This window comes from Vanellus vanellus (assembly GCF_965231255.1).
Source record: "Vanellus vanellus genome assembly, chromosome: 12".
NCBI classification, from domain to species: domain Eukaryota; kingdom Metazoa; phylum Chordata; class Aves; order Charadriiformes; family Charadriidae; genus Vanellus; species Vanellus vanellus.
The window spans coordinates 20821094-20847318 of record NC_138917.1 but is presented as its reverse complement, the minus strand read 5'-3'; the positions used below and the strand labels follow the sequence as shown (position 1 = coordinate 20847318).

Below are 26225 nucleotides of genomic sequence, written 5' to 3'. Positions count from 1 at the left end.
TCAAATTAAAAGGAGGGCTGTCCCAGTAAAGCAGCACAATTGTTTGCAATGTATCTGCACAAGCTGAATTCGTATTGTGGGCTGTGGAGTTGCTCCCTGAGAGCATCACAGCGAAGGCTTTTCTGCTGCAGTTGGGTGATGTGCCTTGTGCAAGGAGTAGGTATCTTTAAAAACTGTGTGACCTCAGTTTTCCTGTGAGAAGTCTGAAGTGATACATCCTCATAGCAGGTATCCAAAGGCTAGATACGTTTTCTGTAATTTCTGGAGTCTTTGAAACTTGGCGTTTATTTCATTAACAGTAAAGGTCCTGTATTTGAGTGCTGCCTTGTTGTTCCTATTCCTTTTTCCCCAGACTTTCTGATCCTTGTCTTTTAATATAACTTTTAATCTTCAGTCTGAGCTAAATGCACCTTTGTCAATATTAACGTGCTCTGTTCCAGTGAACTGGTACCAGCTTGTTAATGGAGAATTTGAAGATTAAGTGAATCCCATTCACATTTTTTTTTCTATGATTGGTTTCAGGGCTCCTTTGATGCCCCTCAGCTGTTTCCTTGGTAATGTGTACGCTGAGAACGTTGATGTTTTGAGAGATGCAACTGGACCCTCAGGTTTACGGCTTCGCCTACTCACTGCAGGTATTAGTGACAGAACACTGAATTGGTTGCTTTCCTCAGGAAAAGAGGGATAAGCCTGTATAAATTAAGCATAGGTTATTTGTGATGATTTCACAGGTGATTTCAAAGGGTTCTATATATCTTATTTTGAACTATTGGAAACAAAACCTAATAACAGCCCTGTCAAGGTGAGTCTGTCTGCTGCTGCGTTCCCCTGGCCCTGGAGAAATCCTGGGGGACTGTAGCCCTGGCCTCTGTAGTTCTAAGTCCTTAGAGTCTGTTTGCAAAAATGGGGTTTTTCTCCAGGTGTACGTGTAGAATAAAACAAGTACATCATAATAGTAAAGAATAAAGCAAGTACATCATTGAAAAAAACATGAGAAATCAAGAAACCTTATGTACATGTGCCTTTTCTGAGTTTCCAGGGAGCTGTATAATGTCGATATTTTTGTGATTAGTTCTGGAAGGCTTTTAAAAATGCCAGCAAGAGACTACATCAATACTGCAGCCTTAGACTGCACTTTAAATTTAATTCCATTTTCGTTTGCTGTAGGAGACAGCAGTGAAAGTGACAGAGGCTGATGAGTACCTTCTCCTTGTGTGTGCTTTCAGAGACGGGGGCAGGAGCTTAGGGATTAGGGAAAAGATATAATAACTGCAAAGGAGCCTTGTTCACCATGTCTTGAGACTTAATCTTTTTAAGAAAAAATACTGAGGTGTTTTTAACAATTTTCATTAGCAGGCTCGACTTTTGACCTCTTCTGATTGCTAGCTGTATGTATATTGAGGAAACGCTTGGAATATGTTCCCAATATGCAAAAGTTAAAAAGGAGAAAAATTAAGATGAAGAATAAAAAATAAAATTATGACTAAAAATGGAGCAGATGTTTTCAAGTTACTTTGCTTCTGTCTTTACAGAGGAAGAAAATGGAGAGCTGCCTAGGACAGGGAACTTATATCCTCGTGGGCTAGGGAAGGAGTTAGCTATAACATCTTAATAATATAAATGATTTTGAGAAATCGGACACTTCTAAGGTAGAGTGTCAAGTTTAGTTAAAAATATATATATGCAGCTTAAAGGAAATGTTGTCAATAAATATCACTGATGTTCAGAGTAAAACTTGCGGAGAGGCAATCTGGCCGTGTGCTGTTCTCATCTTGCTAAAGTTCGCAGAAACTCCTTTGTAGAACATATAATACATCTGTTCTAGCACCAGTTTCTCTGCAAATGTATTAATTTGAAGTAACTCTTGCTTAAGAAGTCAAGGATAGTTTAATTGGATTTTTCTGTTTTATTTTATTGAGTAACTGGCTACATAAATAATGTATAGTGAGAAAAGCTAAGTGTGTAATCGGAGCACATCCTGTGTTTTGCAGTAACTGCTGCATATGTGCACATGCATTCTCGTAAATGTAAGATGCTGCGTTCCTGAAAGCAAATGAGGTCACACGCTTTAAGACCTTCCCATTTCTTAACATCTAGTAACGTATGTCAGCCATTCATCTGTGTAAGGGCTATTCAGCAAGATCCATTTTTAACATTGTTTATGCAGGAACATCTTTGCTATTGATTTAATAAGCTATGGGAATCCTGAGTAAGGAATGTATATTTTCTGATACTGTTAATACGGATGAGGAATTTCACTTCACAGGCTTTACTTTTTTAGCTGGAGATACCCCTCTAGTTGCTAAAGCAGAATATTTTAAGGATAGAAGTAATTCCTGGTACTTACTGCTAATAACCAGCTGATCAAATTGAGACTGACTGGGAAAGCAAGTCACGTTCACGTGAATGGCAAGGCGGTGAAGATGGCATTGCTGAAGTTGGAGGTTAAGGTGGGGCTCTGGGCAACAGTCAGCACGTACATCACTTTGATAAGAAATGTTTTAAACGGTTGCAAAATAAAGGGTTCAATTTCTTTTGGCGCTGTCGTCTAAGGAATGCATCTGGTTTGTGATAAACAGAGGAATGCTGAGCTTTTGGTGTTGATTTGCTGATGTGTTCTCTGATCAGGAAGTTTTCCGTTCCTCAGGTTGTGGCCCGGGTGTTTTAGCCGATGCCAAGATGCGGGTATTTGAGCGGTGCGTGTACTTTGGTGATTCGTGCCAGGATGTGCTGAGCACCCTGGGGTCTCCCCACAAAGTCTTCTACAAGTCTGAAGATAAGGTGAGGGAATTCACTCAGGCACAGGGCTTTGTCTCTGGCCAGTGCTGTCTCAGTTTAATGACGGGGCCTGCGTTTTGCAAGGCCAGTGAGGTCAAGCTTCCATGCAGCGCAAATTGAGTGCTTCACTTAACGTACAATAGACCAGGAGAAACTCTTATAGAATTTTGGTTTTAAAAAGCTTTTTTAAGCTAAATTGATGCAAATCTGTTTAAATAATAAAAAAAAAAAAGCATCATTTTAACCGGTATAAAAATGGGAGCACTTTTGAATCCAAATGAACCTTAGCAGGTGTATACTACCTATTTTTTAATTATATTTTAGGTAAAATAGCTTTAGCATATACTTTGATCCTTTCTTGATGTTTTTACATAGCAGCATATAAATATACCTTTTACTTCAGGTAACTAAAGAAAAAAAATTGATGTATCATTGTGCTACTGTAAGCACCTGATGGTCCTGTCGTGTAGCACAGATATCTTGTGCATTTGAACAAGGACTTCAAATGAGATTATGGCGATTTGTTTGGATGTAGTGATGTTGTTAATGGTATTCATCTTCGTGTCATTAAATACATCTGAAAAATGTGTTTCTTGCAGATGAAAATCCATTCGCCCTCGCCCCATAAGCAGGTCCCATCAAAGTGCAATGACTACTTCTTCAACTATTTCACACTTGGAGTGGTGAGTGGGAAGCTTCCATAAACAAATTCATGTCAAGTTCTGGTTTAGTTACACAGCAATCCTTCCAGAAGGCCAAAGGCTGTGGGAAATGAGAAACTGCAAAACTCTCGATTGCTGCCTTAGGAATGTCTGGGTATGAAAAACACCACTGACTTTTCTCTAGCACTTGCAAATTCAGTCTGTAGCATTTTAACACCAATTGTAAAAGTTTGCCGAGCTGTGGGGTGTAGTTCAACCTTTGTGTCCCTCCTTACAGCTCTTTTGCTTTAGTCTATGTTACTGTAAATAATATGCCAAAAAACCAAGACCTCCTTAGAAAACTTGCCAACTTTAGCAAATGAAACTGCAGTTGTGATTGAGTGTTGGAGAAAATGTGTGGTTTTTTTGAATTTACAAATAGTCTTATTTTTCAAATACTACTTTTTGTAGTTACACTTGGTTCCAGTGAGATAGATACGTATCACTCTCTACAGGTACTATTGTAACTAACCTCAGGTTAGTCTGGGGAAAGCCACCTTCCTCTATCCGCATCACTTCATGTCTGTCTGTCTTTTTTGTTTAACAGGATATTCTCTTTGATGCAAACACTCACAAGGTGAAGAAATTTGTTCTGCATACAAATTATCCTGGTCATTACAACTTTAACATGTGAGTGTAAAGAACTGATCCGGTAAAAGAGTGTTTTAAAACGTCTGAAAAGGAAATCTTATGTCCCTTTTATAGAATTCAAGTAGTTTTTCCCAAGTGTCTTTGGTGTATCTGGTAACCCGTGGGGGTTTCTGCCTCCATTATTAGCACTTTTTCTTCTTATGGTTTTCTTTTTACTTTTAATTGCCTTTATGTTGTCAAGTATGTCTTAAAGAAGTAAACGAGGTATGGTAGTTCTTGGTCCAGCTATAAAGCGCAAACTCTCTTGCTGGAGGCAAACTTCATATTGGCAAGGGTGTCCGTTTACCGGTAGGTAGGCTGCTGGCTTTGTCTTGACATTATTTCAGCTAGTGATTAAAAAAAAAATAATAAATCCCTTATGCTTCTGAACATATGCTTTTAAAATGTAAACTCTTTAAGGGAAGAATATGAGTTAAGGAGTAAGTGATTGGATGTCTGATTAAAGCGAGCATGTTTTCAGGCAGTTGGCATTAGTGATAGAGAAATACTTAGTACTGTTTCTAAACTGAGTATTTCTCCATCCGCTCTGTGTAATAGCAGAGTAATTTGTGCTGAAGGACCTTTTGAATCCTTTAGAAAGTTATTTTAGGACATAGCCAGGCTGCTGCCTTTTTTGATGTGGAAAACGGAAATGAGAACTGTTTCTCTTTAATCTGTTAGCATTGAGACTCTCAATTTATTATTCATGTGACTTTTCATTAAACTGGTTATTAAGAGCCCTAAGTTTGTGCTATGCAGTTTATTTTGGGTCTTCTGTTTTCTAATAGCTTTACGATTTGCACTTTCTAGTTACCATCGCTGTGAATTCAAGATTCCGCTAGTCATTAAGCGAGGTGAGTAGTTCATCTGTCGTCCTGCTTCAGGGGGCATGTACCACAAAACACTCAAAGAGGAGGTGTGGTCCGTTTTCATTTCTAGTGCATCCTTCGTTATCAGAGGATGCTAACAGTGAACGTCATGAGACAGGAGAAATTTTGGGTTTAGGTTTCTATTTTTTAAGTGAAAAAGATACTTCAGGACAAGTTCATCAGTTCTCTGGTTTTACTTACACTACCATGTTTACTTACTTGGATCATACGAATATTTAGCTGCGACAACACTAATTTTCTGTAGTGCTGCCACTCTGCTAAAATCAATTGCCTTGTACCTGGAGCCTCAAAGTCTGTAAGGCTGTGTTAGTCTGAGATGGTCTGTCCAATCCACTGTTGAACTTGAAATGTTGAACTTGCTCTTGAAAGGCGTATTCATGATATTTAATATAAACTGGTTTAGCTGGAAATGAGAACGAACATCTGGAATGTGTTGGCTCTGTGTGCTGTAGACAGAGTATGTCTGTTGTTTTCACTTGAAAGTCTCCACTTGAAAATTCATATACGTATATGAAAAATCAGTACTGCTTAATTCTACAAGATATTTAGGTGTGCCCGGCTCTGTGCACGTAAGTAATCTCAACAAAGCATGTGGAACCTCATTTGATTGAAGGTCACAGTGATCAAGGCAGACTTCTTTAATGTAAGAATTAACAGGTGTGCTGGGAATGTGTGTGTGTGTTGAGTATCCAGGGAATACTGGCTGCTGGCTAGGTTTTGGCCAGGGATGCCTCTTCATTTTGACCAATTTTCACTGAAAGCAGTTACCTGTGTAAAGCGCAATTCTCCCGTGGCTGTCACAGCAGTTTGAGCATGTAGAGGAATAAAAACCTGAAAAAACGAAGTTTGTATATACAAGCTTACATGAAAGTTGATTTGTACTTCAGCCAGGAGAATGTGAAAATTCTGCTCACTTTTTAAATTATTATCGCTTGGGTTATTGTGCAATACTTCAAAGGTGTTAATTATTTTTATTCATCTCAAGTAGTACTATGAATCTCTCCATGTCTCGTTTTCTGTTTGGTTGGTTGGGTTTGTTTTACCTGACTTTTCTGATCTCTGGCTTATGTTCAGGACATGTAACAAGTTGTAAACAAATGTTATAAAATTTATGAAGACCCTGTCTTTTAAAATCTGGTGGCGGTGCCTGATGCAGCTTTATTAACTCCCTTCTCTACTTCAACTTCAGACAATAAATTGACAGCCAGAGGTCGACTTGCGCAGACATAAAACTCTTTCAGCATAAAGAGACCATGTTTATTTAGCAGGTGGAAAATACAGAGGAGCTTTCCATCAAGTTAAAGGCCATTTGCTGTGCTTGACCTGTTTAGTGTCTAGCTTCATTCCCACTGCTTCAGAAAGGTGCTTTCAGTGTTCAGAAATCCCCAAATGTATGTATGAAATGGTGCTTGAAACCACCAGCAAACTATTTTTATAAGGCTGTAGGCATAAATGCAATGCTGTCCTCACCTGCAGCTTTTTTATTATTTAATAAATAGAAGGTTGGGGGTTTCTTCTTTTTCCACCGGAATGCTACTGGGGTCTGTCATTCCCAAGCTCTCCGCTATTTTTGTTTTTGAAAGAGTGGCATTTTAGCTGATTTCAGCCCTTGCCAGCTCCTGAGTCTTAAGCTGTCAGTTTAGGCAGCTTCCTTTCCAAGTGCAGTGGGGTGTTTGGACTTGACGAGCGGCACGTCAGGCTGTCTCGATGAGGCACGTTCACCTAGCGCAAAGACACGTAGTTCCTTTCACGCTGACATTCTTACGCGTAAGATTACGGCTTAAACTTGTATAGTGTTAGAACTTGGAACTTGCTGTAAATAGGCAGATTTGTTTAATCGCCTTAACTGGCATTTAATCGATGATGTTGACAATTCTGGTCGTTAGTAAATGCTGGTAAACTTGTATATGAGCTCATCTAATCCCTGTACGTCTCCTGCTATCTGAACTAATCTCCCAAAATAAGGGATTGTATAGGAGAATGCTCAAGCATAAACTATATAGACTTTTCTGTTTTTCTGTCATAGATAGTGCTGATTCACAGACTGAAACATGTACAACGTACAGCAAGGTAAGTCTGCGCAGAACCAAATGTTTTCCTTCTTAAACCATCTAAATGATCTCTGAATTTGCAATGCGCTTTGAAGAAATAATAGCAGTTGTATCGTGTGGTTTTAAAATAAAAAAAGTTGCAGGCCAAAAGTTAATGTATGTTTTGTTGTTTAAACATTTTGTTGTGTAGGGATTGAAGGCATTCCTAATAGCACACTTCGAGTAAACTAAATTATTGCATTATTGCATGCTTTGCATTTTTAAGATAGCTGCAAGGAGAAATCGAACAGTAAAATAAGTGGTATGGGAAAGTACTAGCGGTGGCGGGTGAATGTTAGCTGGAAGAGAGCTTTCTACACAGAGTTTTCACAGAGCTTGTCTACTGAATGCAGCTCTTGAAGACATTTAGTATTTAATCAGAAGGATCCAATGCCCTTCCAGTTTCTTCTGAAGGGGACCAGTAACGGGACGTTTCTCAGGCAGCAGCAGGCCTTACAAAAATGTCACTGCCAGTGTGACCCCTCCTGATGACAGCACGCTCCTTGAAGGCTGTATAGCATTACTACCTAAATGAATGTCCCAACTTGAGAGCTACGTTAAGTTGAAACACTTCTCAAAAACTGTGTTTCAGAAGTGTCTCTACAGTTAACGTTCAGCCAGGGTCAGCGCTGCTCTCTCGGCCTCTGGGGTGCCAAATGAAGGCTTTCCTTGGTGAATTTTGGATTCCATACTGGGAAGAAAAAAATTGAAGTCAGCAACCTGGAAGCTGCCGTTCTTTCCTTTTTGATTTCATTTACTTCCATCCTTTGTTGCTTTGACTTAATTCAGTCTTGTGTGTAAAACTGCAGCTTCTTATTAAGTCTGTGTAGAGTCTGAAAACTGCTGGACATTCCCAATCATTAAATAGTGCAGCTTTCCTCTTCTTTTCCAAACTTGTCGCTTAAATCAAGGAAAGGCTTTTGGCAGAGGTAGCGGTGATGTTATTTTTCCCTCTACAAAGGTATGTAAGAGGATGTTTTGCTGAGGTTTCCCACAGCTGCTTTGTTCTCTGAGACATCCCTGAAATGCTACAAGACTTTCCAGCTACGTTTTACCCATAAGACCCATAGAATTTGTTTATATTAATTCTAATTCAAAGCTATTTTGAAACAAAAATGGAATAAACCCTGAGAGGATGTGCTCGTAATAGATAGTTTCCAATACTGAGTATGGCTTCAGTCACAAAATACTTTTGTAAATACAACCTCTATTTTATTTGGCAAATGAGCATGTCACAAACAAAACTGTACAGAACTCCCTTCCTAGATAAAAAGAAGAGTTTTCCCGTGCCTCATTTTAACACAAAGTCTTTGATATATTTACAGTGGGACAGTATTCAGGATCTTCTGGGGCATCCTGTAGAGAAGCCAGTGGTACTTCACAGGTAAAGACCTCTCTCTGTTTTGCTGTGCAGGGATTGAGCTGGTAACAGAGGATGAATTTAGGCAGAGGAAGTGTGTTTATTGCGCTGGTTACTTTTAGGCTGCTTTGGTGCTATAGTTTCCAACTTTTTGGGCACTGACAAGACTTAGATAGCTGTTCTCAGTTGAAACACACCGACGTGCAGAATGAAAACTTGGAGAATTTTGGAATTAAATTTCCAAAATTCCTTGAACTGTAAAATCTGGAGAAGAACTAAGCAGCATATAAAGAAGTCTTTCTCTTTGTGTAACACATAATGTAGATTTCTTTTTTATACTGGTGATGTGCATTTTAACAGCATGACATCATGCAGCACAGTGCGTAGTATATATGATAGCAGTCTGTCTGAAGAAGTTTTGCTTTTAGAAACATACATGGTAGTCCTGCAGTTCCTTTAGGCTGACTGAAGGTAGAATAGTCCTTACATCTGCTGTGGTTCGACAGGGATTGAGGTGGGTGTTGGGTAAAACAGGCATTATCTGTTTACAGTGCTACCATTCTGTGATGCGATACGAAACTATGATTTATCTCAGGACAAGTGTAAGTCATGGGTGATGTGAAAATACTGCAGCAATTTCAGATATACCTAACAAGGTATTTTCATCAGGCTTTTGTATGATTTTGAGTTTGATTATTTTTTTTTCCCCTCTAAATCATTGTGCCCTTTGCTTCCCTTTACTCCTGTTTTATTCCAATGAGATCATTAGAGCAGAAGCCATGTGAAGTAAAGCTGGGGTGAGGTAGTGATTACATAGAGGCGTTCTATTTTTCACCTGTGTTGTAGAGAGTAGTTCAACAGAGTTTGCTTTACTGAGCCCATCTCAAATGTCTCGGACATGCAATTTGAGAGACTGACCAGTAACAAGAAAAGCCAAAATTTAAATATTTTCTAGGGTGGGTTTTTTTTTTCTGTAATCTAAAATCCATTGTGGTCAGCAGGAGTCTGCTACTGTCATATATATGATCCAAAAAATATCGGAAATATCTGAAGGACAAGTGATACACTAATCTTGAAAAATACTGTTTAATGAAACTTCGATTGTTCTGTTTCAGCATCCAGCATCTTACAAGGCAATTTTTTAACACGATAAAACCAGTGAATTAATAGACCACGTATAGCAAATACATTTGGTAAAGGCTGAGAAACAAAGTAGATTGAAGAGTGGGAAGGAATCTTGCACAAAAATTACATGGTGCTTTTCTCTTCCTATGTATCTGTTTATTTTCAGGGTTCTTCCTGGTCAAGTTCAGTGAAAGAGAGTTTTCCTGTAGAGGTCATTAGTAACTTTTTGATTACTTTCTCCCTGAGTTAATAACAGCACTGTGGCATTAAGCAGAGGTATTCTCTGGCTCACTTGGAGTCTAGCAGTGGTGTTACATAAGCAGCTGGCAGAGGTCTCACGATCATCTGTCCTTATTCTTGTGGGGGACTTCAACTTCCCAGATGTCTGCTGGAAATACTACGCAGCAGAGAGGGAACAGTCATGGAGGTTCCTGGAGTGTGTGGAAGACAACTTCCTAACACAGCTGGTGAAGGAACCAACTAGGGGAAGTGCACTACTGGACCTACTGTTTGTTAACAGAGAAGGTCTTGTGGGGGATGTAAAGGTTGGAGGTCGCCTTGGGCAGAGTGATCATGAATTGATAGAATTTTCAATTCTTGATCAAGTAAGGTGGGGAGCCAGCAGAACTGCCACCTTGGATTTCTGAAGGGCAGACTTTAGCCTGTTTAGGAGCATGGTCGAGAGTGTCCCTTGGGAGGCAGTTTTGAAGAGCAAAGGTGCCCAGGAAGGCTGGGCATACTTCAAGCAGGTGCTCTTAAAAGCGCAGGAGAAGGCCATCCCCTTGTCTCAAAAAACGAGCAGACGGGGAAGACGACCAGCCTGGTTAAATAGAGAGCTTTGGCTGGACCTCAGGAAAAAAAGGAAAGTTTACATTCTCTGGAAAAGGGGGTTGGCAACTTATGAGGACTATCAAGATATAACAAAGCTATGTAGGGGGAAAATGAGAAGGGCCAAAGCTCGATCAGAACTCGGCCTGGCCACTGCAGTTAAAGACAATAAGAAGAGATTCTTTCAGTATATCAATAGAAAAAGGAAGACTAGGGAAAATGTAGGCCCACTGGTGAATGAGACGGGTGCCCTAGTGGTGGAAGACACAGAGAAGGCAGAGTTACTGAATGCCTTCTTTTCTTCGGTCTTCACTGCTAAAGCTGTCCCTCATGAATCCCATACTCTGAAGGCAAAGGGGAAGGTCTGGAGAGAGGAAGATTTTCCCTCAGTTGAGGAGGACCGTGTCAGAGACCACTTGGCCAAGCTGGACATTCACAAGTCCATGGGCCCTGATGGTATGCATCCGCGAGTGCTGAGAGAGCTGGCGGGTGTTATTGCTAGACCACTCTCCATCGTCTTTGAACGGTCATGGAGAACAGGAGAGGTGCCTGAGGACTGGAGGAAGGCTGACATCACTCCAATCTTCAAAAAAGGCAAGAAGGAGGACCCAGGGAACTACAGACCAGTTAGTCTCACCTCTGTCCCTGGGAAGGTAATGGAGCGACTCATTCTGGATGTCATCTCCAAACACGTTGAGGAACAGGAAGTTATTGGAAGTGGTCAACATGGATTTACCAAGGGTAAATCATGCTTGACCAATCTGATAGCTTTCTATGATGTTATAACTGGTTGGCTGGATGAGGGGAAAGTCGTGGATGTCCTCTACCTTGACTTTAGCAAGGCTTTTGACACTGTCTCCCATGACATCCTCATCAGGAAGCTGAGGAAGTATGGGCTAGATGAGGTGACAGTGAGGTGGATTGAGAGTTGGCTGCGGGACAGAACTCAGAGGGTTGTGATCAGCAGCACAGAGTCTAGGTGGAGGCCTGTAACCAGTGGTGTCCCCCAGGGGTCAATACTTGGTCCAATTTCGTTTAATATATTCATTAATGACCTGGATGAGGGGACAGAGTGTATCCTCAGCAAGTTTGCTGATGATACCAAACTGGGTGGAGTGGCTGACACCCCAGAGGGCCGTGCTGCCATCCAGCGTGACCTGGACAGGCTGGAGAGCTGGGCAGAGAAGAACCTAATGAGGTTCAACAAAAGCAAGTGCAAGGTCCTGCACCTGGGGAGGAAGAATGCTAGGCACCAGTACAGGTTAGGGGCGGACCTGCTGGGAAGTAGCTCTGAGGAGAAGGATCTGGGGGTTGTGGTAGACAGTAAATTATCCATGGCCCAGCAATGTGCCCTTGTCGCCAAAAAGGCCAATGGAATCCTGGGCTGCATAGGGAAGAGTGCGGCCAGTAGGTCGAGGGAGGCCATTCTCCCCCTCTACTCTGCACTGGTGAGGCCACAACTGGAATACTGTGTCCGGTTTTGGGCTCCCCAGTTCAAGAGGGACAGGGAACTGCTGGAGCGAGTCCAGTGAAGGGCAACTAAGATGATTAAGGGCTTGGAGCATCTGCCTTATGAGGAAAGGCTGAGAGAGCTGGGACTCTTTAGCCTGGAGAAGAGAAGGCTGAGGGGAGACCTTATTATGGCGTACAAGTATCTAAAGGGTGGGTTGAAGGAGGATGGAGCCAGGCTCTTTTCAATGGTTCCAAGTAACAGGACGAGGGGTAACGGGCACAAGTTAGAAGACAGAAAGTTCCGTTCAAATATACAGAAAAACTTCTTTACGGTGAGGGTGACAGAGCACTGGCACAGGCTGCCCAGGGAGGTTGTGGAGTCCCCTTCTCTGGAGATTTTCAAGACCCGCCTGGATGCAGTCCTGAGTAATGTGCTCTGGGCAATCCTGCTTTAGCAGGGGAGTGGGACTAGATGATCTCTAGAGGTCCCTTCCAACTCTGAAATTCTGTGATTCTGTGATAACATAGATTTACATTATTTTGATGAAAGCCATGATAAAGATGCCATAATTTACCTTATATTACTAATATTCTTCCCAAAGAAGTTCCTGATCCTCATACATCCATATTTTTTTTAATTTTTTTTTTCCTCTCTTCTGTTCAGGTCGTCATCTCCGAACAACACTAACCCATTTGGGTCAACCTTTTGCTTTGGACTGCAACGAATGATCTTTGAGGTTAGGAGAAAAACTTCCATATTTGTGTGAGCAAGAGAAGATGAGTTTGCTGTTATGATGATTGGCTTCTTATTTCCCATTTCAATAAGAGCCAGTGCTTGGGAGTGGCTGTATTTTTAAAGCTTATTGGCAGAAACAGGCAACTTTCCAACATCTTCTCTGAGGCTGTACATTTGCATGCTAAAGCTGGCACTTCAAGTTTGTCACCTAGAACTCCTACTAGCAGGAGATACGTGCGCTCAGCTCTGAGTCCTGGTGGAGTGTGCTGGTGTTTAGATGCGTCCTGGAAACCTAGAGACCATTTTTAGGAACTAGCCAAGTGGTTGTTGCATTCTTTCGTCGTTGGGATTTCTTTTTTTTCAGGGAGATCAGTTCCACATTTGCCGTTTTCACTCTTCTGAGTTCCTGTTTGGTGTACAAATTTTTAATTTCCCTTTTCCCCTGCCGTCTCTTTGCAGGTGATGCAGAATAATCACATAGCTTCTGTTACTCTGTATGGCCCAACACGGCCCAGCAGCCAGTTGAGAACATCGGACCTTCCCCAGTGAGCATCCCCTGCAAAGTCAGCTAATCTCAATGCTACAGAATTAGTACAGCGTGCCTTGATTTGCTGCCACTTATAATATGGAAAGCACGTTATGATTTTTTTTTTTTTTTCAATAAGCCTTTCCACCCAGGAGCGGTGTGGAGGGGAAATTCTCTCAACCCTTCATCATGGGGCATGGAACTGTTGATGGAGGAAAGCAGCTTAGGTGCCTGTGCCGTCGTTTATTCCTCTCCGTTGCCCTCATCCTATGCAGCACAGACCTGAAGAGACTGTCCCCCCTTCTCAGCTGGCAGAAGGGGGAGATGGAAGAGGGGCACGTAATGACTGCAAGAGTTAGAAGCACAAACTTTCTGAGCCTTGGAGCATCTGGAAGCAGGTATTGATTTTAGTCTGTTTGTGTTACTGTATTGATGTGGTGGTCACATTTTAAGAAAACGTGTGTGTGTATATATAGATATAAACACATCGGTATTTCTGTGGCTTAGGACATTGTACCAAGTGTGACAAGGATGTATATATGTCCATGATTTCAGGCACCACATCTTTGTGTAACTTTAAACCAAGCAAGTAGCATGTGCATAATACTTGGTTGTAACATTTGCACTACATACACTTTAATTACTTGATAAACGTTTATCTTCACTGAGGAGCATCTGTGTACTGGGTGTGAGTGGGGTGTGATGGTTATTTAATGTACGCTGCGCATAAAGCTTATTTATACAGTGGATCAAATTTATCCACCTTCCTGCACTAATATGTACTTGATATGCTGAAACAATTTTTTTCTGCCATGGCTCGTTTACTAATTTTTTTTCATATGCAGTTTCAAAAAAAAAAAAAATTCTGGAAGAGGTTGTTTCTATGATTGAATTGTGTTTTAGTGAAAAGGTTTGATACAATTTTTCATACTACAGAAAAATTTAATGAAGAAACGATGTTGCCTCATTTGCCTCTGTTCTGAAATCCTTTCTTCCTCCTCTGGTTCCTTAGAGAAAGACAAGCTGTATATAATAGTGTCTGAGAAAGAAATCCCCGAGCTCTGCCATCACCGAGAAAACCTTTTCTGTAACTTTTGATGTATGATTTTAATTTATGCCAAAGGTTTAGCCAAAGACATCCTTATTGTAGTTTCACCATTTCTGTACATATATGCTAACTGCACACCCCACCCCAGCAGACAGGATATAGGCTTCTTTCTAGTTGGGAGATGCTGCTCGCGACATTTTATCCCAGGAGGATACTTTAGGTTTCTAGTTCTCTTACCAGTCTTATTTGGGGGAAATAGGTGGTCTGTCTTTGAAATATTGAACCCTTTTTAAAAATGGACAAGAGAAATGTATAATTTTATCCCATTTTTAATATTTTGGTGTAGCAACTTGTGATACATAGATGACAATTTTGTGAGTTTTACTATGTGTGTACAGATTTTGTAAATATGACATTTTTGTAATTTTAACTCCATGTACAGTGTAATCCTGTATAGTTTATCAATGAATGAGAGATAGGAAATGGAATGTTAACTGAAGTTTTGGATCCTGGACCAGTAGCAGGGATAAATGTGGTGTGTGTGTGCGTGAGACGTTCTTTGCCATTTAGTCTTCCTGTATACTGTGATACTCTAAACTGTTTTGCTAAAACAAACACAAAAGCCCCATGGAGAATCTAATGGATAAGGAAAAAGTTACTGTTTACCTTTATCCCTAGGTGTCACTCCTGTTGAATCCCTGTTCAATCTGTGCTGTCTCCTGTGATCATTGCTTGCTAAGAAAATTCTATGCCTCAACCTTCCTTTTGTTTCCTCTCTAATTTTAATTTCATTTTACATAGCCCTTCTGTAAATTAAATGGAATAATAATGAGCATGTACACTGAAAGAAAAATAAAATGAGACTCTCAGTTACTGTTTTTGTGTTAAATACAGTTGCTGGGTGTTTTTGTAATAAAGTCATGGATGTTTTTGCTTTTTTTTCTTATCAATTAGTCCTTTTTATTTTGCTGTCTTTCAGATGTTATATTTGAAGTACCTGACTAGTGTTCCTCCTTTACAGCTGATACAGTATGATCTCTGAAGAAGTGATACAAAAACTAATATAGCTTGCAGTCTGTTTCCTAGTAGATACATGAAAGCATATTATAATTTTTTGCCCCGAAGTGGAGAAGGCAAATCTTAGAAGCGTGGTAAATAACACCGTGGCTCTGTATTGTGTTCAAAAATGCGGTTGTTGCATTACAAAAATGTGATTGTCGTCAGCCTTTGGGTATCACTAAAATCAATCAGGCTTCAAAGAGTTTGAATATTGCACAACAGAAGGGAAGAAACGTCTGCAGTAAAAGGAGCAAAGTGAATTCTCATACCGTTTTCTTGCGCCCACAGGTACTTTAACACGAGAAGCGTTGAACATACGCTTACCCTGAAGTAGCGTAGAGGTTAATGCAGGGCATAAGGAATGGGACTCCTGTTTCCATCCGCATTTCTCCCACACTGGCTGCGTAATGAAGGGTAGAGCACTTAGCTTGCCCTCCTCTAGCATCCTTCAGTCGGGAATATAAAATGACCTTGCATGGTGCTTGGCTCAGTGTGCTCTTGGAGAATTTTATGATCTCTGAATTGAGGTGGTGTGCATGCTTATGCTTGTTACTAAAATATGACAGCAATCCCGCTAATAATTTAAATTAATTTTAATTAATCCTTTTCCAGTAAAGGCTCCAGATTAGCTGCAGGAGGAGATAAATTCTTGATGGAACGGTTTGAGTAATGGCTACGCAGATGCTACCAATATCCCGCTCTCAAGCATATTCAGTTGAAATTCTTCAGAAGCGCGAGGTCAGGACTGCTGTTGTAGCATGCACCTTGAGACTTAGGACAGGATGTCAGCGGCAGCAGCTAACCAAAGGTATTTAACAACTTCAGTGACTCCCATCTTCACTTGTAATAGACTGGTGAGTCAAAGTGATTAAAACAGTGTAGATAACAAAATGTGCTCTCTTAGCAGCCCAGATACTTCTCTAGGTCAGTCCCTTCATCTCGAAAAATTCCCCTGTAACAGACAAAAATTAAAGGCAACTTTGCATCTTGGCTGCTGTGGGTGGGCTGAGCACAAAGCATTTGACTTTTGGGAGAGGCAGAGCTGAAGAAAGGCACAGGGAGGTAACATAGAGCAGCTCTTTTAGGTTTCCTCGCCCTTCCTTTGCGATCACAGCTGTGCGTGGCTCGCTTCTCGGAGCTGTTTTGATTTGGTTTGCTGCTATTTGGACTAAGCCAAGCCAAGCTCTTCCTGTGCTGGAAACACAGGGGATCAGGGGAGCTGGTGTGGAGACTTAAGGACTTGCCAGGATGAAAAGTTTAGGACTGGGTGAGGGGGACCGATGGTGGTTTTGAATCAGCAGAATGAAGAGAGGAAGGAATAGGGAATGGAGGAGCTTTGGGGGAGAGGGTGAGGATGGCAGCGTGGCAGGATGGAAGGGCTGGGCCGAGGCTGTTCGTTTGAGCCGAATGCTGTTCCTTGCCCAGGGGTGCTCAGGGTGCAGCAGCATGCCAGCTCGCGCTCTGCCGGGCCAGCTGGGCTGGGTGCATCACCTTCCCTTCCCAAAGGAATCCAGAGATTCGGGCTGTGTCAGACCCCATCTCAGCAGGTGCCTTTGTTGGAGTTGCGTATGGTTTGATACAGATCCTGCATGTTGGCAACGTGTGCGTTGGTGGTCCATCACTTTGGTTTCATATGATAAATCTGTTTGATATAATGTTAAGTACAATTGCATTTTTAATAAAACACATTGTGCATATGATCCCATTTTGATGTGTGCCTTTTTCCTTTGTATAGAAATTAAGAGTTTGCATGGGTGTCTGCTTATCTTGAATATTGCATTATTTTCCACAGTATTTCATTTGTTTATACTGAATAAAACTGATTGTTGTGCCCTTCTTTTTGAAGGTGAAGCTGACATTCCTTCCCGTATTCTCTAGGTCTGCAAGCAGTCCCTGGGCTCCTGTGACTATTATGGGCAGTGCTATATAGATCAGCGCTGCTGTGTAATACTAGAACCCTCTCTTCCCCAAAATGCAGTTCCTGTCAAGAAAACCCGATTTTCTGTTGCCAGGAACTGTCACGCTTCTAATTCTAAACATATTTTTTTGCCGAAATAGTAATCTGGTGGTGTGTGAGAACTGATTCATGCGCTCATGCTCCTTCGTATTCCAGAACTCCCGTCAAATTTGTTTAAAACAAAATCTCCCCAACAGCTCAGCGTTACAGCGAGATGGTGATTCATCGCGATGAGGGGCTGGCTGGAGGTTAGACTCCAGCTGGCGTTTTCCAAAGGGAAGCCGAGGGTGTTGGTGCCTGCTTCCCATTGACTTTGTTGTTAGAACCTGTTAGTCACTTCGCAGCTCTGCTAAGCCGAACTTCTGTTAGGTTTTGCGTTTGACGGCTCCAAATGTGTACAAGAGTAAATCTGCATGTGTGTGAAGCTGTGCGGCTGGTATTTTGAAGGAAAGGTGATGTCCAAGGCTATTTGCTTTCTCCGGAGTATTCGGACAAGGACTAAGATGTCCTATATGGCAGAATTTCACACGGGCTGGTTGTGTTCTTTGAGTTCAGAATAATTTTTGGTGTCATGATAAAAAAAAAAAAAAAAAAGCTATTCTGCATAACTCTGCAGATACAATTGTCCACGTCAACTTTTGCCCCATAAACAGGTTTTATTTTACTTCCTTTATTTTGATTACACGGATACAAAGGCGCTCTCCTCTCTAGCTGATCCAGTCAGACACAACCTGACACAGCACGTTTAGCCAAATAACTACATCACTGTGTGTTTGGGGGGTTAATAGACTACAAATTAGTTCTGGTTGGTTCTTTTCATGTAAGGTATGGCTTGGGATGTTTTGGAGATAAGGTAAGGTTGAAGCAAAATAAGGGGAAATTAAAAACGGAGCTTACTGAAGATGTAACACTTCAGCACTGAAATAGGATCGGGAATTAATGAAGGGGGCTTTGTTCAAGGCCAGGGTATAACCAGTTCACCGAGTGAAAACTGCACCTACAAAGGGATTGGGTTTTGCAGGGGGGGGGATGTGTCACTTGGAGGGCTCAGGTTGAACTTAAATACTGTATTCTCTACCTACGTGAATTTTAGCTGTAACTAATAAAGTCACTGTTTAAATGTTTTATCTGCCAAACCTTATATCCAAGGCTTCTGTTTTGTTTGTGGGGACGTGTATTCTTCCAGCAGGCAAAATCAGTCCTTTTCATGATCCGGGAACACTGACCGCTTGAAACAGCGGGGCAAGGTAAGCTGGAGTTTGCAGAGTAGGTCATTTACTGTGGTGTGAGTTACCGTTATAACAGTAACTTTTGTTCTGGACTAGACTGTAATGCTTTAATGTAAACTTTTCTCTTTCATACCCTAATTAATTCCCCTTTAAATGTTACTAGTTTGATCATTTAAAAGTACTGCATATTGCAATTTTGGAAGCCGGTTTTAAGTGCCTTAATGTTTCACGCCTACGCTACATATTCCACTTAGTGCTTAACTTTCATTTCAGTATTAATATCCTTTAGAGATGCATTTATTTTAAATACCAATCACAAAAAAAAAAACCCACCTGCATGATTATGCAGTGTGCAGTCTCATCAACTAAGTAATCAAAACAGCCTGAATCACAAAACAGCCTTTTCACCTCTGCTGGTCTCTTTTTGAAAAACAACCCCTGAAATCCCGAGATTGCCCTGTTCCTCGCAGAGTTGCATCTATAGATGTGGAGGCTACTAAGTTTTCTCACTTCTCTTTTGTTTCTATGTTCCTTTCGTCTTGCTATCATGGCTTTATTTCCACCCAGCTTGCTAAGCCCCCCCTGGGGACAAGGCAATCACTGTGGACCTGTGTTATTTTACGTTTTTTACCCTGGTGTCAGGACCGGGCTGGTCAACGGATGGGCTGAGAAGGGGAGGGAGAGAGAGAAGATCCATGAGCTGGGTCTGGATGAATTGGAGAGAGCGTTGGGCTGGTCAGGACTGGTGGGGGAGCTGTTGGCTGCTCTTGGAGGGACTCGGACGCACTCGTCCTTTGGGGTTTAGTTTCCTCTCCGGTTCCTTGATACGGTTTTCTTACTGACCATAAGCCTTCAAAGTCACGGAAAGTTGTATTTTAACGTTTTACTGGTTTTGTCGAGTGTCAGTAGAGTTAGTAGCTTCGTTAAGGAAATGTGGGGGGGTCAGTTTTCAGGGCTGTTGAGACCTGCAACTACAGCTGAAAGATACAACTCAGGAGCTCGGCAGTTCTTCGAAGCGGGCTTTGGGGTAGACTCCTCCTCCCCCCTCCCCCCGGCTCTGATGGTCTTTCGGCACTCTCGTGGAAGTGTTCTCAGTGCCAATATTTCACGAGGATTCTCTGAGCTGTTCAATTCTTTTGTACTGTTTGATTTTGCAGTTGGGGTTTGCTTCCGAGGACCTGCTGTAGAAAGATGAATAATTAAGCTGCAGGCAGGAAGCACAATATTTTAACACTCAATTGCTTCAGAGCCGTTTTTGGCTTTCTTTTTTATGATGTCTAAGTCAGTCAGTTTTTTATGATGTCTGACCAAACGATGGGTCTTGGCATTTGCTACCAGTTTATGTGTTCATGGATGCATTCGGAGGTGCTGAATGTGCGGTTCAAGCCAGCCCTGCTCGTTATAGTGACCAAATCTGGCTACTTATGTACAGTAGGAACAAAATTTGACTGTGTGTGGGTCCCAGGGATTCAATAAACCCTACTGTACTGTATTAGCTTCAGATGTTTATGTCTGTCTCGAGGAAGTCTGCTTGCTTTCCCTGCTACTGGTGGAACCCACTTAGGGTGTTTTTATGTTTTCTTTTTTCCCCGTGAGTTAGTCGTGAAAAAAATTGCCAGGCAAGGCTTTGTAGCAAAACCCCGACTAGTGCATTGAATTAGCCGGTTAATAAAAGCCACTCAGAACTTCATTGTGAAATGGATGGGTTTGGTTTTCTGAGATGCATCAGAAAGGTTGGTAGAGGGTCCTTCCTGCCAGTTCTCATACGCACCCAGGGTTTTAGGATTTTCTGAAAAGACCCCATCTTCTAGGAAACAATCTCCAGCTTGGGTGAAGTTAAAGACTTTTTGCCTACTGTAGCAGTAAGTAGAATTTAATAAACTGCAGGGGATGCAGCACTGCTCTCCAGTATTTCCCTGCTGTATTATGGCTCATATTTGGGGTCTGTAAACTTCCAGCTCAACTGTAGAAGCAAATGGAAACTTTTAAAACCAGGCCAAACAGGCCATGCAGCAGAGGCTGGAGAACAAAAGCAGATGTATCTTTCATTAGTAGATTTAGTATTCAGTGGATAAAAGAAATAAACTATTCCATAGACTAAGACAACAGAGTAAACAGTTTGCTCTAGTTCTCTTTCTGCCGGCTACGAGGGTATGCTCTGGCACAGGTGGATGTTGAACAACAACTTTGATCTGGGACAAAATGCACTCATTAATGCTATATTGTGGGTAGATTGCAGATCTGAAGACTTTATAGAGGGAGGAGCCAATCTCTATACATCTCCAAGCTTAAAAGGACGGTTGTAATAAGGACTGCTGAACCTGACTAGCTGCCTTGTAGGAAATCATAAGGTAAGCCGTGTTTATTTTTCTGTCACTGCCATTGAATTAAGTGCAGCATAAGGAAAGATTTACCGAGTTATCTAAAAGAATGAATAATGTATTTTTCATGTTGCTGTCTTCATGAAAAATACATGTAGTGATAGTCTTATGACATGGTTGCAGATGTACTTGACAGACTCACTCTGACAACTAGAGGCACATCAGCATGCTGTCTTTTAATTATGGTATAAATAATTTCCCAAACTGTAAACTAATCACAGGTAATACGTTTCCGTACAAGCTCATAAATACCCAAGTATCGCACACGTTAGCATACAGAGGTGTGACTGACTTTCTCCCACCAGCAAGGCTCCGGCTTATTTCCACACCCTACAGAGCTCCTTGGAACGCTCACAGGAGCATTTTGTATTTCAGGATTGCATCCTGAAAATATCCCAAATCAACGCATGGTCTTTTGATTTCTATATAGCCGACCTTTCCTTATGATGAGGATAACATGTCAGACTTGTTAATAGTCTACCAATAGCTATTACCAGCTTGCTTCCCTCCATGATGTGCATAGTTAATACGAGTACTGAGCCCAGACTGCTGCTGGGTGGGAGGAGGGTTATAGCCAGATATGAAATGCAGCTGTGCCGCAGGCTCTGTTTAAGGGAAAGCAACTTCCTGGATATTCATGACTGATTGTAGTTTCCTTCAAAGCTGTGTGTATGTGCCCGCCTGAAGAGGGATGGCATCGGGACGTCTCTGACGGGTAGGACTTTTATTGAGGGGGAGAAGAATTAGCACGGTATCAGAGGTGAACTCAAACTCTTTGCCCCATGAATTTCATAGCTTTTTAACCCCGATCTTGAGGAATTTACTTCCTGTGTGATGTCCAAGACAAGGATGTTCTTTTAAGGTAATCTGCGGCTGGAAAAAACAAAATGCTTCAAAGTATTGACGTGTTTTCTGAAAAATTAAGCAATCCAGTGTTCTTGTCTGATGCTTAAAATACGAAGTTACAGACTGACTGAAACTTTGGAAGTCCAACAGAAGGATGCTTTGTGTTTTTGTTTTCTTGCAATAAATTTAGAAAGGCTTTTATGCTGAAGCTCTTTTGTCTGAAGACTACTTTCTCCCTTCACATGACACCCACAGCAATATGAAAAGCCTTGGCTGCTCTTTGCAGTTGACTGTATGCCAGGCAAGAGCACCAAGGTCTATAGGAACCAGTCCAGTCATTGACAAGTTTTCCTTTGGTTTGAAGACACTCCCAAATGTGACGCAAGCAGCAGCTCTGTGTGGTTTTACCCTCACAACTGAAGGCCAAAGGATCTCTCCAGATGCAAACCTTCTGAAGATCTGGATTAGATGGCAAAAGAGATCAGATGCTGTTGAACGACTGTGAGTTTTCACCGAGTGCCACTCAGCATAGCGTAAAGAGCTTGAGTTCATGGAAGTGCCAAAAACTGGTCCCCTGAGTCCTGAGTGTGTCAATGGAGCAGATATTTGAGCTCAGGTGTTGCTATGAATAATGAAAAATCAAGACTCAGAGGGATCGACTCAAAGTTCTTCTTGTCCTTTCTTTAAAGGCCTCTCAGAAGTCTGCTTCTTCCCAGTTACCTGCTTACCTGTCCTCTGCTCAACCAGTCATGCCAGCCTCAGCGTCCAGTTTGTTTTCTTGTACCCACCCTATCTGCAACGTATGGGACCTTATTTCAAGAGGAGAACAACAGAACAAGTAACAGCCATTATGAGGTCTACAAAGAGTCAGCCAGGCAGCGGTGATATGATTTGAGCCTACACTAAGGTGGCTTGATTTCTTTTACTCTAGTTACGGTGTAGTTTGATCACTTCTCAATGAGTCTGAGTCAAGGCACCAAGTTGACAATGATCCCTGGGCTCCTTGGCATCGTCTCTTGCCCTCTATCTTCTTTCATTTCTCACTTTTCTAACAATGCTGAAAGATCTCCAAGGATTGCATTTTGCAATGTGTTTTTACACTTAGTGGCCCACTAAGCGCTACTATAATTCTAATAAATAATAATAAATTAAAGATACTGTTATGATTATTTGGACTCCTTAATGGAGAAGGACCTACACGGTATGTGTGTGCAAATGTGGAATTTTGGCAAATTCCTGCAATAGTTTGTTGTTTCCTAAATAAGATATGCTAAAATACTCTACTTCTAAAGTCAGTTTGTTTGGTTGCAACAGTTCCGGGTTCCCCCTCTCAGATGGTTTTCTATGTGTTTCTGCTGCCGTCTGCCTGTATTATCTGAGAGGTGATGCCTGTGGTGTTGTTTGAGCTTTCTTTTTCCATTGGAAAGGCTTCTTCACTTGCTTCTTCTGAGTACAGGAAAGATGTGGGCTGTGGAGCAGGTTCCACATTAGCCAGATCTCAGCAACTTTCAGGCTGTGAACTACCATGAGATCTTTGTAAAAACAGGGGTCAAATGTCTGTAGGTGTGGGGCAGCAGAAGGCTTGACAATGCCAAAGGTCTTGAATCCTTCATGCAAAATGGGTTTGAGGTTGATTCTCTGTAAGCACATGCCCAAAAAGACATCGTCGATGGGGAAGAGTTCCACCTCTCTGCAAGCCCTGGAGAGCTTCCTCATGGTGCGACTGGACAGCAAAAACCCTCCTCCTCCTGCGTAGGCTGGATAGATGCTTAGTCCGTACATGGTCTCTGGGATATAGTATTTGCTCTTTTGGACACGGATAGGGCGAGCGTTGTAGATGATGTCCCCAACAAAGAGGTCCTCAGTGGGGTTGTGTCTCTCAAGGAAGTCAACAATGTTCTCGACATTGACAAACACATCGGCATCACCTTTAAAAATAAATTTCACATTGTGGCAGAATTCAGCAGCCCAGTTCAGGAAGTGGATCTCCTTCAGGGTCAGATTGAAGAAAGTGTCCATGAAGTCCCAGAGTAAAATGTCCCGGTATGTCTGACTCTCCTGATGGATCAGAGTCTCCCATGTTGCCAACACTGTTCTATTCTTTGGTGTTCCCAGGAGGAACACTCGCTGGATCTGCTCCCCGTTCACCAAACCCTCCCTGCCCCAAGTTTTCCGGACAATCTCACGTCTGTCGAAGTCTTCAACTACGGATTTGATAGCAATGAGCAGAAAGGGACCTCCGGGTGTTTTCTTGCATTTCTTGGGCTGGTTAATGAGGAGCTTGAAGTTCCTGTTGTCCTTGTTTAGGAGATAGCGCTTGAAGTTGAAGGCAGAATCGGTCAATGGGGGTCGAGTTGTAGTTTGGACCCTGTTGTTGGCCACTTCTGTTCGTCTAGCAAGAGGAGTTGCTTGGGGTCTGGGTACCGTTGCCTCTGCTGGCATCGGTCTCCAAGGTGCTTTGGGGTCAGAGAATATTTTTTGTGTTACCGAAGGCTTCTTCTGTGTTGGCTCCTTGTTTCCTACCGGGACCAAATGTTCCAGTTGGGAGTAGAGTAATGAGCAAAGTGCTACCAGCAGGAAGAGGGTACAAATTGCGTCCCCTTTGAGACGAACTCTCATTGTCTCTGCAGTGTTTCTGGGACTCTTAAAAGCTGTGTTGGAGCTGCCTGGCACCAATGTCCATCTGTCAATAAACATACGGTGTGTCAGCAACGAGGATTCAGCAGCTTTGAAGCATGCAGGCAAGACTAACTGAAACACCGTTTAAAAAAAACTAGCGGCAAAGTGCATTTTACTCGTACAAACACTGAGACACGTTAAGGAACTTGCCAACAGGTCCATGGGCTGCAAACCTAACACCGATCCTAGTGCTCCGGCTCTGCGATTTAGTTCATTAAGTCACCAAGCAGTCACCCGTCATCCTGAAAACCACTCCTGAAGCACAATGTGAAGTCAGCCCTTCCTCCCACCTCCCCCTCTGCCAAGCACGTTTTGCTGTTTCAGAGATCTCACCGCTTCGGGAAAAACAAGGTGGAAAATGATGAACAATGCCATTCTTCCAGAAACCATTAGATTTTTTTTAAATTATTATCATTATTTTTTAAGTTGCTAACTGTTTCTTGCTGCTTTTACCCTTTTTTTGAGTCGAAACAGGAAGGCGCAGAGCTGGCTGTTAAAGGACAGACTTTTCAGCGGCAGCATGTCCCTGGTGTTCCTCTGCATGCAGAGCCAGCTCTCATAAACCAGCTGTGATTTATGCCTTCAAAATGAATACATTAGGCACATGCTTGAATACAGATAGGACCTTTTTGCTGCCGGTAATCTTTATAAAATATTAAACCATTATAAATAACTTCCACTAATAATGTTACAAGGGGCATGGGTGTCTTGCTTCTGCCAAACCACCCTAACTGGTAAGCAAGAGGTGGGCAAATAAATCCCAATACGCAGAAGCAAGGCAGGGCCTGGTGTTAGGAATGTTTTATTCAGGTGTGAGAGATGAAGCTGCCTTTTGAAATACAAGATTTGATTCCTCACTTACACTTTTCCCGGAGATCTTCTGTCTCATTCGATCGGTTTTTCAACTGCAAAGGGAAAAAAAAAAAAAAAGAGTGGTAAGAAAGCAGAAAGCAGCATGTAACCATAGTGCAGGGAAAGAGCTGGTCAAGTGTCTGTAGCTGCAGCAAAGGCAGGTCCTCTCTTCACTGCTATTGCCCACAGCAGCTCAACCACTGAGTTGAACGCAGGGGACCCGACAGCCGCCCCAGGCTCCTGGAGAAGGCGGGTGACAATTGTACTCCCTAGAGTCGTTCGCACGGAGCACGTTACTAAAAGTTTAGCTCTACCCAAAAATTTTCCCACCAGTGCACGTAATTATTTTTATATAACCCACTGATAATCTTTGACGCTTGTATGAGATTTACAGCTCTATCTTGCCTGTGCTGTATTCATGGAAGCTGCCTTTGAAGGTATTGCAGTTATCTCTTCCGAATGAGCTGAGATCGTCTTATCCAAAAGCTTCTTGATGCAAAGCTGCCTGGTTGAACAGCAGTCTGCCTTCACTGAAGGGGTGCTCCTTACTGAGGACCAAGAAGGGTGGAGGAGCCAGGGCTTGCCACCTCCTAGGCAGTTTATTCCTGCAGTTCACTGTTTTTCAGCATCGTTCACCTACGGAGCACACAGATGGATGCTCAGCCTCCGGTGGAGCCCCATAGCCGCCTTACTGACTCAAACACCTAATGGGGCAGCAAAGTGCTCGGTAAGAATGTTGTTATTCATCGCGATTATGACTTAAAACAGGATCCTCTTTAGTTTGGTGGCATCTGTTTTCAGCAAATCTTTTTTTCACTGTAATGGATTGTATCACCTACTAATTGCTCGTTAACCATCCATTTTGTATCAGCCATGTTACCTTTTTGAAGCTCAAATTTAGGCTGACGAGCCTGTAATTGTGAAGTAGGAAAATAGCAGCACAACATTGCCTCCAGACCCTGTGGGATCTAGGCAATGTTTCAAGACCTATCAGAAAGCAAAATTACTAAACCAGTTGATTTCTTGACCAGCCCCTTTAAAATTCTTAGATGTGGATT

The 26225-nt window shown here is 42.1% G+C and overlaps 2 protein-coding genes across 5 annotated transcripts in view; one reads left to right on the top strand and one right to left on the bottom strand.

Annotated features, from left to right (window-relative positions):
- The window catches only part of PHAF1 (phagophore assembly factor 1), a 38261-nt gene extending 23151 nt beyond the window's left edge, over positions 1 to 15110 (top strand). Inside the window, exons 9-19 of one of the 4 annotated variants that reach the window (XM_082489435.1) lie at positions 523 to 635; positions 2648 to 2781; positions 3378 to 3461; positions 4027 to 4109; positions 4920 to 4963; positions 7026 to 7069; positions 8415 to 8473; positions 12519 to 12591; positions 13050 to 13135; positions 13269 to 13514; positions 14843 to 15110. In XM_082489435.1, coding sequence (XP_082345561.1) covers positions 523 to 635; positions 2648 to 2781; positions 3378 to 3461; positions 4027 to 4109; positions 4920 to 4963; positions 7026 to 7069; positions 8415 to 8473; positions 12519 to 12591; positions 13050 to 13135; positions 13269 to 13514; positions 14843 to 14858 — 982 coding nt within the window. In that variant the 3' untranslated portion in view covers positions 14859 to 15110. Of the gene's footprint in view, positions 1 to 522; positions 636 to 2647; positions 2782 to 3377; positions 3462 to 4026; positions 4110 to 4919; positions 4964 to 7025; positions 7070 to 8414; positions 8474 to 12518; positions 12592 to 13049; positions 13154 to 13255; positions 13515 to 14842 lie in introns of those variants that run through there. The other 3 variants (XM_082489436.1, XM_082489438.1, XM_082489437.1) reach the window with 3 other exon arrangements.
- A 7897-nt stretch (positions 15111 to 23007) lies between these two features.
- On the bottom strand, positions 23008 to 24255 carry B3GNT9 (UDP-GlcNAc:betaGal beta-1,3-N-acetylglucosaminyltransferase 9; the record flags this gene model as incomplete). The annotated part of the gene is made up of 1 exon (XM_082489333.1): positions 23008 to 24255. The coding sequence occupies one exon, from the start codon at positions 24253 to 24255 to the stop codon at positions 23008 to 23010; it is 1248 nt and encodes a 415-aa protein (XP_082345459.1).
- Positions 24256 to 26225: the final 1970 nt, after the last annotated feature.